The sequence below is a fragment of the Diplotaxodon limnothrissa genome, linkage group LG1 (assembly GCF_057381915.1).
Source record: "Diplotaxodon limnothrissa isolate DT_005_m linkage group LG1, D_limnothrissa_male_GT1.1, whole genome shotgun sequence".
In the NCBI taxonomy this organism is placed as follows: domain Eukaryota; kingdom Metazoa; phylum Chordata; class Actinopteri; order Cichliformes; family Cichlidae; genus Diplotaxodon; species Diplotaxodon limnothrissa.
This window is the reverse complement of record NC_140596.1, coordinates 38,987,938-38,999,667: the sequence shown is the minus strand read 5'-3', so window position 1 is coordinate 38,999,667 and position 11,730 is coordinate 38,987,938. Positions and strand designations below refer to the sequence as shown.

Here is an 11,730-nt window from a genome sequence, read left to right as displayed (position 1 = left end):
AGTGAAATCTCCCGCAGCAAGCTTAAACATGTGAGAGGTTGATCGTGCAGAGAATCGCTGAGCTTATGTGAGTGAGTGTGTAAAAGCATTTCAGTTCTGCTGAGCCAAATACAGTGGGGCAAAAAAGTATTTAGTCAGCCACCGATTGTGCAAGTTCCCCCACTTAAAATGATGACAGAGGTCAGTAATTTGCACCAGAGGTACACTTCAACTGTGAGAGACAGAATGTGAAAAAAAAATCCATGAATTCACATGGTAGGATTTGTAAAGAATTTATTCGTAAATCAAGGTGGAAAATAAGTATTTGGTCACCTCAAACAAGGAAAATCTCTGGCTCTCACAGACCTGTAACGTCTTCTGTAAGAAGCTTTTCTGTCCCCCACTCGTTACCTGTATGAATGGCACCTGTTTGAACTCATCATCTGTATAAAAGACACCTGTCCACAGCCTCAAACAGTCAGACTCCAAACTCCGCCATGGCCAAGACCAAAGAGCTTTCGAAGGACACCAGGAAAAGTATTGTAGACCTGCACCAGACTGGGAAGAGTGAATCTACAATAGGCAAGCAGCTTGGTGTGAAAAAATCAACTGTGGGAGCAATCATCAGAAAATGGAAGACATACAAGACCACTGATAATCTCCCTCGATCTGGGGCTCCACGCAAGATCTCATCCCGTGGGGTCAAAATGATCATGAGAACGGTGAGCAAAGATCCCAGAACCACACGGGGGGACCTGGTGAATGACCTGCAGAGAGCTGGGACCAAAGTAACAAAGGTCACCATCAGTAACACACTACAACGGCAGGGAATCAAATCCCGCAGTGCCAGACGTGTTCCGCTGCTGAAGCCAGTGCATGTCCAGGCCCGTCTGAAGTTTGCCAGAGAGCACATGGATGATACAGCAGAGGATTGGGAGAATGTCATGTGGTCAGATGAAACCAAAGTAGAACTTTTTGGTATAAACTCAACTCGTCGTGTTTGGAGGAAGAAGAATACTGAGTTGCGTCCCAAGAACACCATACCTACTGTGAAGCATGGGGGTGGAAACATCATGCTATGGGGCTGTTTTTCTGCCAAGGGGACAGGACGACTGATCCGTGTTAAGGACAGAATGAATGGGGCCATGTATCGTGAGATTTTGAGCCAAAACCTCCTTCCATCAGTGAGAACTTTGAAGATGAAACGAGGCTGGGTCTTCCAACATGACAATGATCCAAAACACACCGCCCGGGCAACAAAGGAGTGGCTCCGTAAGAAGCATTTGAAAGTCCTGGAGTGGCCTAGCCAGTCTCCAGACCTCAACCCCATAGAAAATCTGTGGCGGGAGTTGAAAGTCTGTGTTGCTCGGCGACAGCCCCAAAACATCACTGCTCTCGAGAAGATCTGCATGGAGGAATGGGCCAAAATACCAGCTACTGTGTGTGCAAACCTGGTAAAGACCTATAGTAAACGTTTGACCTCTGTTATTGCCAACAAAGGTTATGTTACAAAGTATTGAGTTGTATTTTTGTTATTGACCAAATACTTATTTTCCACCCTGATTTACGAAAAAATTCTTTACAAATCCTACCATGTGGATTCATGGATTTTTTTTTCACATTCTGTCTCTCACAGTTGAAGTGTACCTCTGGTGCAAATTACTGACCTCTGTCATCATTTTAGGTGGGGGAACTTGCACAATCGGTGGCTGACTAAATACTTTTTTGCCCCACTGTAAGACAGGTCAGGGTGAAGAAGTGACAGCCAAAGAAAAGCTTACCACAAAACGGAGAAGTTATGACAAATCAGACTATGAGGCAAAAAGAAAGTGCAGCTTTATGGTTTCATGGACAAAAGAATTTCTGTGGCTGCAATATGATGAGCTAAATAACCAGGGCTGCACATAAGTGGTCCGCAGGTGCGCATTCGCTGTCAAAATAAAAAACACGCACAAGGGTTAGGGTTAAATTCAAAAACTGTACTTTTGAGTTAAAATATATATTTATAATTTTAATAAATGACAAATTAAAAATGCATGAACATTTTTTTGTATCGAAAAAATATCGAACTGTGACACCAAAGTATCGAACCGAACCGTGAATTTTGTGTATCGTTGCACCCCTAACACATATATATATATATATACACATACATATATATATATATATATATATGTGTGTGTGTGTATATATATATATATATATATGTGTGTGTGTGTATATATATATATATATATGTGTGTGTGTGTATATATATATATATATATATATATATATATATATATATATATATATATATATATATATATATATATATATATATATATAAATATAAATAAATAATGTTCTTCCTCTACACCCCCCCCCAATTTTTGCACATGTCAAGGAGCGTGTCAGGCTACATTTCACTGTGTGTTATACTTGTATAACTATGCATAAAGAACCTTGACCCTTGAACCATCTCTGAGTGCCTGAATTCAAAATCCTGCTCCTCACATACAAGGTCTTAAATAATCAGGCCCCATCTTATCTCAATGACCTTGTAGTACCATATCACCCTATTAGAGCACTTCGCTCTCGCTCTGCAGGCCTACTTGTTGTTCCTAGAGTATTTAAAAGTAGAATGGGAGGCAGAGCCTTCAGTTTTCAGGCCCCTCTTCTGTGGAACCAGCTTCCAGTTTGGATTCGGGAGACAGACACTATCTCTACTTTCAAGATTAGGCTTCAAACTTTCCTTTTTGCTAAAGCATATAGTTAGGGCTGGACCAGGTGACCCTGAATCCTCCCTTAATTATGCTGCAATAGACGTAGGCTGCTGGGGGATTCCCATGATGCATTGAGTTTTTCCTTTCCAGTCACCTTTCTCACTCACTATGTATTAACAGACCTCTCTGCATTGAATCATATCTGTTATTAATCTCTGTCTCTCTTCCACAGCATGTCTTTATCCTGTCTTCCTTCTCTCACCCCAACCAATCACAGCAGATGGCCCCGCCCCTCCCTGAGCCTGGTTCTGCCGGAGGTTTCTTCCTGTTAAAAGGGAGTTTTTCCTTCCCACTGTCGCCAAAGTGCTTGCTCATAGGGGGTCATATGATTGTTGGGTTTTTCCTCTGTATCTATGAAGCGCCTTGAGGCGACTTTTGTTGTGATTTGGCGCTATATAAATAAAATTGAATTGAAATGCATTGAATTGAGTGCAGTTCCCAGTTTTCCTTAATTCCATGGGTGGCATTAGCATAAACGAATACGCTGTAGCGAGGCGCACAATAACTTTAAGAAGCTGTCACGTACAATATTTTACATCAGATTAGTCTCAATATTGGATCCTAGCAAGTGCCATTGCTCTGATATGTTGCCATGTCAAGTGGCCTCAGACAGTGTGCTTCGAAAAGGTAACCTCGCCCAGCAGCATAACTAGGCTCAGGGTTGGGTTTCATTTGAACCACATCGCATGAAGCATGAGAGTGTGAAAGGGGAGAAAATTCTATAAAAAGTTGAGATTGTCACCAAAAACCAACCCTACTCCCAGACCAGTGGTTCTCTCAGGACAGGAAAAAATATTTTCACCCCCATCTAAACAAACAATGACAGAAAAGCCAAGCTGCAACTTTATTTACATGATAAACTCATTCACAATGAATCTTACAGTCATTTCTGTTTTAAATAAACAACTTTTATTTCAAACAACTATTTAACTTTTGTCACTAGACCAGCGGTCCCCAACCCCCGGGTCATGGACCGGTACCAGTCCGTGAGTCGTTTGGTACCGGGAAGCGAGAGTTGAGGCACGGGTGTGAAATTGATGATTTTCAGGGTTTTTATCGTTAACTGGAGTTCCCTGGGTCTTTCCCGTGAATTTGCATTTATTATTATATTTACAAAACACCACAGTTTTTGTCTCGGTCGTATCATTTTATTTTGTTGTATTTATCTGCGACACCTTAATAGCCAGTCCATGCAAACAGTGTCTGACATTAAACCGGTCTGTGGATTTTAGGTTGGGGACCGCTGCACACGACTGCTTCATTCGTCCGCAGCACATCTTCAAAAAAGCAACCAGTTAAACAGAACGTGAACGCCAAACATGGGAAAACTAAAGTCCAGTCTTAGTCTTATAAAAAAAGAAATCTAGAAACTTGTGAGCAGAGATGAAAAATACATAATTTAGTGAGAGTTTAATATTATTCACTGTTAGTGGCTGCAGTCAGCTTGTGTTTGACTGCAGCGTGGCTGCAGGGGAGGCGGACCCACCTGAGCGGCATCCCCAATCACGCCTCGCCGGCTTAAAACAGAATGAACTGGGTCCTGTTGTTGTTGTTGATGATGATGACGTGTGTACGCTGTAGCCGCGTGTGTAAGTTGACAGCCGCAATAAAGAAGTGCGAACACGTGGTCACTCGTGCCCCAGTCCTGGGTTTCAGCACCACTGCAAACGATGCACGACAGACCCGACCACATGTTCGCACTTTTCACTACACTTCTTTATTGCGGCTGTCAACTTACGCACGCAGATGCGCATATTATTTTTAACGTAACTGCCACAAATTTCTTTGTTCCGCCGTAAACATGATTCGATGTTAAACATTAGTTCTGCATGACTTCTCTGCCAGGTAACTTGTGCCCCACCTGTCAGAGCGGCACACACTTTGGAAACCACTGAGATAACATGAAGAGTGAAACTGTTTATGATATTAGCCCAGCCCGTCTTTAACTGTGACCAAAATGAAGGCCAGTCCATGTTTAAGTGATGATAATTCCAATCACAAACCTCCTTCTACATCAAGCCAACACTAATATCCTGAACTCCCAGCTGTATGTTGAACTTTTTACTGTAAAATCTAAAACTGTTGACAAAATGTTTGTGAATGCAACTCAAACCCAGAATAAACACACGTACAGACTGTCCCGCTGTGCTGTTGCTTATCATAAGCACAAATAAAACACTAGAAACCAAAACAACTCAATACACGGTAAAAAACAAAAAACAAAACACAGTCACATAACAAAGACTCACACTGGATGAGGGTGGGGGTTATTACAATAAAGAGTGAATCACAAAATCTCACAGGACCAAAAAAAAAAAAAAAAAAAAAAAAAGATTTCCCCCAACGAGCGCCCTGCCACGTCCCAATTGGCCCTAATTAACAGACAGCTAATTACCACACAGAGATTTTAATGAGCTCTGAAGATGAGTTTCCAACCTCCTGCTATTTTAAACCACCTTTCTGTCTCCGTTTGCCCCTCACTTCTCTCTCTCTCTTTCTTTGTCTGACTCCCTTTGTAGCCTCTCGTTCCATCTCTCCCCTTCTTTTCTTTTTGCTTCACGTATTTCAAGATATTTCCTCATCTTTGTGCAGCTGCCGACAACATTCGACCAAATGATGAGTCTTTTTATTACTGTATTTATTTTGTCTTGTTCTCAGCACTGCACAGTCAGAGGTGGAGGACTTTTTTTTTTTAATTCATGTTGAGAGGCCGTAATGGAAATAAACATGAAACTGAATCTCCAGCTGCTGAGCAGCTGTGTAGGATTAAAACAATGCAAATAACTCCTCTCCACTTCTTTTCAGGTGTGCCCTTCGTCTGATAAAGTGGGTTTTGATATTGGTAAAAATCATACATGTCATGCACCAGTCTACCACACGTAGACCTCCTCATACAGTAACACACTTCCTCTAGATCCACAAAGTGCAACTCCTAACCTTCTCCATCAGCAAAGCAAACATGGTTAAAAGGGGGTGAAGAGATTTGATTTAGCTTCAACAACTCCTCCCACATCTTTGAGGTCCGCTGGGTATCGTCACTGATTTCTAGAATCGATTCGATTCACAAGGTCCTGAATCGATTCGAATCTGGGAAATTTTTCCATTTACATATTTTTGTATCTATAAAAAGGAAGCTGACACTTTCCAGACTTTATCAAAGGTGTGAGCGTCACAGCAGATGCCATTGTGTCAAAGTAGCTGAAGATAAAACACAGAAAAACATGAAGGTGATTTTCCTGGCCTGGGATTTTATAACAATATTCCACAGTACATCAAAAACGAAAGAAAACCATTAATCAACATATGAACATTACCTCTGAAGTTACAGCGGTTTCATTAGAGTCACTGCTGAGCGTTTTGCATTTTGCATCATTTTAAAAAGTTTAAATTTGTTCAGAAGCCTATTGAAAGGCAGAAATTAGGTTTTCTTTTCGTAAGTAAGTAAAAGGAAAAAAAACATAAAATGAGGGTAAATAAGGGTAGTCTTGTGCGTAACAAGCAAGCGAATAATGCAGAAAACAGATTTCGGGGATAGAGAGAGAGAGAGAGAGAGAGAGAGAGAGAGAGAGAGAGAGAGAGAGCTGTGCATGAAGTATGGTGGAAGCAAAACAGCAAAATTCATGACGATGTTTATGTGAAGCGCAGTTTGGCTCTTCTTTTGCTGCTGGTTCGGTCAATATTTGGTCAATATTGGGAGATAAAACTAACAGCTTCAGAATCAGCGCATAAAGGGCGTGAACACAAAGCGCGGACCCGCCGAAACATCAGAATCAGCCAGCTGTCGGCTTTCAGCCCCGACCGTGTCCATGCCGTCGGGTGAGAAAGGCGACATCTCACTGATTCTGATCCGCGAGTCCGCGCTTTGTGTTCACGTCTTTGTGCAGAATCCGTGTACCTGCTCTCATTTACTGTTTTAGCTGTTTGGTGGTTGTCAAAATTTTGTGACGTTTCACCTGAGATTCTGGAATTTCGGGCAAAATACATTTATATTAAAAAAATCAATTCAGGATTTTAATGAATCGATTTCACGTTATCCAAGCCAGAATCGATTTTAATCGATGAATCGATTATTAAAGCCCACCCCTATACGTCACCTGGTTCAACTGCCTTTCCACTTCATTCTTCTTCTTTCTTCCACCTACACTTCCTGATTCACTAACTGCCCTCCATCCATCCTCCACCGGCTTCCATCAGCTCCGTTCATCTTCTCAACACTCCCTCTTGACTCTTTGGTACATTTCCATCTCCTTGCTTAATCATCCCAACCTGCTGCACAACCTTTCCAGCTCTATCTCATGAAAAAGCCATCGATACAAGTCCTGTGCTCCTTCCTTGGTGTGTTGCCTCCTGTTTTTTTGCTATACGTAACAGACAATTGACAATATTTTTCAGGTACAGAGTTTGTTAGAATTTGTTCTCTAAATGTTTATTTTTACGTTAGTTTCAGTGTTTTTAATTATTTTAATCTGGAGGAACACAAACTGACTGACAGCTGACCTAAAAAAAGGAAGAAATTATGGTTTGATTGTATTTATGTAAAGCATGTTTGTTGACGATTACCCCATCCATCCTTCGATAGGTGCCTACTGAGCCACATCGATGACTTTAATGGAAAAGCCAGACAAGTTTAAGTAAAGGAAGCAGGTCTGAAAGGAGCTAAAGAGGCAGGTTACAGACAAACTCCAGTAAAATGTGCACAAACATCTCACTCTCCTGAGCCCTCCACTCACCGAGCTCAGCCATGGGCACCGTGGGTGGCACGTCTCTGTTGCTGAAGGAGCAATATGGAAAAAAGCCGTTACTGGATCCATAGTCGCACAGGGGCTCCGGTTTGATGCCATTAATATCAAGTCCGGATTGATCCGGAGACGGCTGGATATCCAAGTAGAACCCCCCACCACCTCCTTCCCCTCCTCCTGCAGAGTCTCCCTGTTTGTGGAGGAAAAGATTGACGTAGAAAACACAGGAAATATCGTTGAGTTTATAAACTGTCCTGAAAATAGAGACAACAAACCTTAGATGACAAAGATCCGCCTTCAGGCGAGTTCTGTTCCACGTAATGTCCCCCCTCATCAGGTAGCTCTGTGAGGCCGGTGGAGGACAGGGTGTAGTGAGAGGACAGCGACTCGGACTCGACTGGACTCGGGCTGCCGAGGCTGGGATGGGACAAGAGGTGGTGACCTTGTTGCTGCTGCTGCTGGAGGCGGTGCTTCTGCACCTCCGCGTACAAACTGTCCCGCTGCTTTTTAGACATGCGACCAAACTTTACAGCTGAGGAGAGAAGGAAAGGATTTCAGTTAGCCACCTGACAGAGAATGAAGACCTGGGAACAATGAAACAAAAACATGCTGATTTCTGTGACAGTTCAGCCAAAGTGAAAGCTAGCCGTTATGGTTTCAGAGGCGGAGCACTCATTCGCTTAACAAGACTCACCACCAGTGTTCAAGTAGAGCTGACATTGATTAGCCTCCTTATCTGCCTTCATACTAGATCACCAAGCTGACAGAAACGTAGGATTTCATACACTTCACCCGTTACAATCCAGCAGAGACCTCGTGAGAGCAAGTCAGTCCCAACAGACGCCCATGTTAACTGTGGATAGTGTCAGCCTTGAGTAATATTCTAGATGGGATTGTTTGAAATTTCTCATTCACCTAAATATTGAAGTTAGGGGAGTGGCATCTTTGATCGAACAGCCGTCTGCAAATCTACACCTTTATGCTGCAGACATGAGTCCAACATTACAGAACATCTCATTGTAGAAAACAGAAAGAAATTACACAGACACTGAAACTATATCATATCCTACACTGGTTCATATGTAGTGCTTTTCTAGTCTAAAACAAAAGTTTTTTCATGTAATAACAACATAAAAAATCTATATGATATCAAAATAGGGATGCACTGATACCAATATTGGTATCGGGTATCAGGCCGGTACGGTATAATGTGTGTGTACTCATACTTGTAAAGTTAACCGATGCCAACTTATTTCATGAGTCAGAGGGTGGCTTGTCATTTCTGTTGCAATTTTTTAGATTGGCCGCTGGGGGGACATGTCGTGCTAAACAAGAGCAGGGTTAGGCGAGTGAGGCTGGCGGGTCCAGATAAAAAAAAGAAAACTGGAGGCTGCTGTAGCTATGCTAAACAAAAGGTCAGCCGTGTGGACTTACCTATAATATGTGAAGATGACAGAAGCAAGGCCGGTAAGGTGTCCAGGGGAGGGAATCGTTCAATACAAGCAGTTTAATAAAAGATCTGAGGACACATCATGCACCGAGTTCGCTAAGGCTAACGCAAGACCAGAACAGCCAACTTTAACTCAGGTTTTGGAAAAGCGACGACTTATTGATTTTATTCCAAACAGAAGTGTTTATTTATTATTCTGAAAGCTGGAGACAGAGCCAAATAGTTCACTGATATTTTGTTGAATTACAATGTGGACACTTGTAATTCAATAATTTAACAGAAGTGCTTATTTTTCACTTGAAACTTTATTTTTGTGGTCATTTTTATTATTATTTTAGAGAATAAAATAAAACTGTCTTCCAATTCATTGCATTTTTGTGTGTGTGTGTGTAGTAGAAGTATTGGTAAGTACTCAGATCCAAGTATCGGTATAGTATAGATTTGAAAAATTTGTTATCATTGCATCACTATATCAAATATATATTTTTCATTTACATTTTATGAATTAACTGGATCAGAGTCAGGGTTAGGGTTAACATACACATACAGCACACAGTTGTTGTACTTCAGGGTTATTCTGGACATAGAGGTGGGTTCGATATGTTCGTAACGTGTAGATCTGCTGTGCATGTGTTTGCCTTACCGTCTCGGGACATGCCCACAGCGAGACATTTCTGCAGACGGCAGTGCTGGCAGCGGTTTCGGCTCGTTCGGTCGATCAGACAGTTTTTCTGGCGAGGACACGAGTAGGTGGCGTTACTCTGCTGACTACGCCTGAAGAAACCCTGAGAGAGCACGAAAGAGTTCTATTAAAATCATTGTTTTCATACCAAAATATCTCTATGATTGATCACTGAAACAACAGTCAAGCCTTCATGTTTGTGCTCATGTTGGAGATCATAGAGGCAAAGGATGAAATGTGCGTCACTGTGAGACCTTCCCCCAGTATAAAAACATCAAATCTGGTTACTCTTTGCTTTACAATCTTTTGGCATCTTCAGTGCACTCATGGAGCTACAATTCAAAATGGATTTCCTGAAGGATGCACAGCCCCACTATCACTTACCATTAGGGATGGGCACCGGTATCCGGTGCCGTTCTGACATCAACGGTAGTAACCAGACCGAAAAGCAGCGCACATTTCGGTGCTTTATTTTGGTGCTTTTTTTTTCCTGAGGTGTCATACACTTTGGATTCTAGCCAATCATTTTACCTTTCCAAGGATAGTAGGCGGGCCCAGGTACGTACGTTCTTTTATGCAGAGCTACAGATTAAAAATGCCCAAGGCGAAGCAGTCAAAAGTCTGGCTGTACTTAACAGCAAAAGATGCAAACTCAGCAGCCTGCAACAAATGCTTTAAGGTGATACTGTGCAAAGGAGGTAACTCCTCGAATCTGATGAAACACCTGGCGATGCATAGCGTTTTTTTTAAAAGCTGAGAAATGCGCCATATTTGATAGACCTCACACCGTGCACATCTACTGCCGGTGTGGTGCCTGTTATCGGTCCCGGAGTTAGCAACATCCCCCAAGAACCCGAAGAGTAGAGTCCTGACCCCTAGCTCTGCCAGTGTAGCAGAAATGATGACGGATGATAATGGCAGCAGCAGCCGTTCTTCTCTGGGTCAGTAGCTTAATGTTGTTCGTGTGTAATTTACGTTGAGTAGGCTAACCAAGTTATTAAATTAATGCACTTAAGGTGAACTAGCAAATACCGTCATACTGTAGTTACATGCGGCTGTCTTCTTGTTTGATGGCAGATGCTCCCTTCACCCTGGCCAAAAAGGCTAAAATGACCAAAGAAAAAGTGGGAAACAGCTAAACATGAGAGGTTTTTGGACAAAGCTGGTGTTCCCCCCCCCCCCCCATTGATTAAGCACTGCTTCCAGCCAAGAGTGATGCAATAAATCCCCTATAGCTGCAGAAAAGGCTAACATTGTTATCTTTTAACAAACATACTGAAAAACATAGATAAAATCAAGTCTTTCACAAACACGTGTAATGAATGACAAAAATATTCTTCATAACAAAAAGTAATAAGAAAAAATTCAATTTGAGAAAAAGAAACGTTTTTTTTTTACATTTTTCTGCAATGATAAACTAATCCAGACTGCAATGACCAAAGAGACAAATGCTTTAGACTATCATCAGAGTCTGGGGGACTGTCTAGGGTACAGGGGGTTGTCTTGTGTTGCACTCTGGAGTCCAGAGCACAACGCAAATGTGACTTCCACACAAGGACTGGAGCTACTGTGAGATTTTGTAGAAATATAAAATAGAACAAAACTAACTAACCTACCAGCATAAAAACTGAACTAAATTACAGGCCTCTAAACTGCCTCCCTAGGACTGCTTTTTAGTATTTACAATATAGTTAGAATATTTGTAATATGTACAAAGTTACTAATCTAACATTCCTAGACTTAAAACACTTGTTCACACAACACTACATTTCACTCTCTGAAACATACACAGAGCACGGTCTGGTTGAAATATGGAAGTATGTGAAGCCAAGGCGGTCTCATCAGTCTCCAATCATATTAAGAGCCACGGCTCCTCTTCATCAAAGCCAGTTATCTTGTCAAAACTCAGCTTAAAGTTGCCGCTTCCAGGCTCCAACTAATGGCCACTGGTTGATTTAGAGTCATCCTAATCCTAACCCTATTTTTTAAATTCATCTTTAATATTAATTTGTTGTTTTTTCAACCCTATGCTTTTTTTTTTTTTTAAAGCAAAGGATTAGGCTTTGGAGCTGGAACTGGAGCTGAGGCTGGGGTTGACATCATCACTGATGATGA

General features: G+C 41.8%; 1 protein-coding gene across 2 annotated transcripts in view; it reads right to left on the bottom strand.

The window, feature by feature from the left end:
- Positions 1 to 11,730, bottom strand: part of LOC146640183 (nuclear receptor ROR-alpha A-like) — a 189,719-nt gene that overhangs the window by 10,917 nt on the left and 167,072 nt on the right. For both annotated transcript variants that reach the window (XM_085350327.1, XM_085350333.1), the window contains 3 exons: positions 9,577 to 9,718; positions 7,759 to 8,015; positions 7,475 to 7,673 (listed from right to left, as the gene is read on the bottom strand). In XM_085350327.1, the coding sequence (XP_085206453.1) occupies positions 7,475 to 7,673; positions 7,759 to 8,015; positions 9,577 to 9,718 (598 nt within the window). The remainder of the gene's footprint in view (positions 1 to 7,474; positions 7,674 to 7,758; positions 8,016 to 9,576; positions 9,719 to 11,730) is intronic.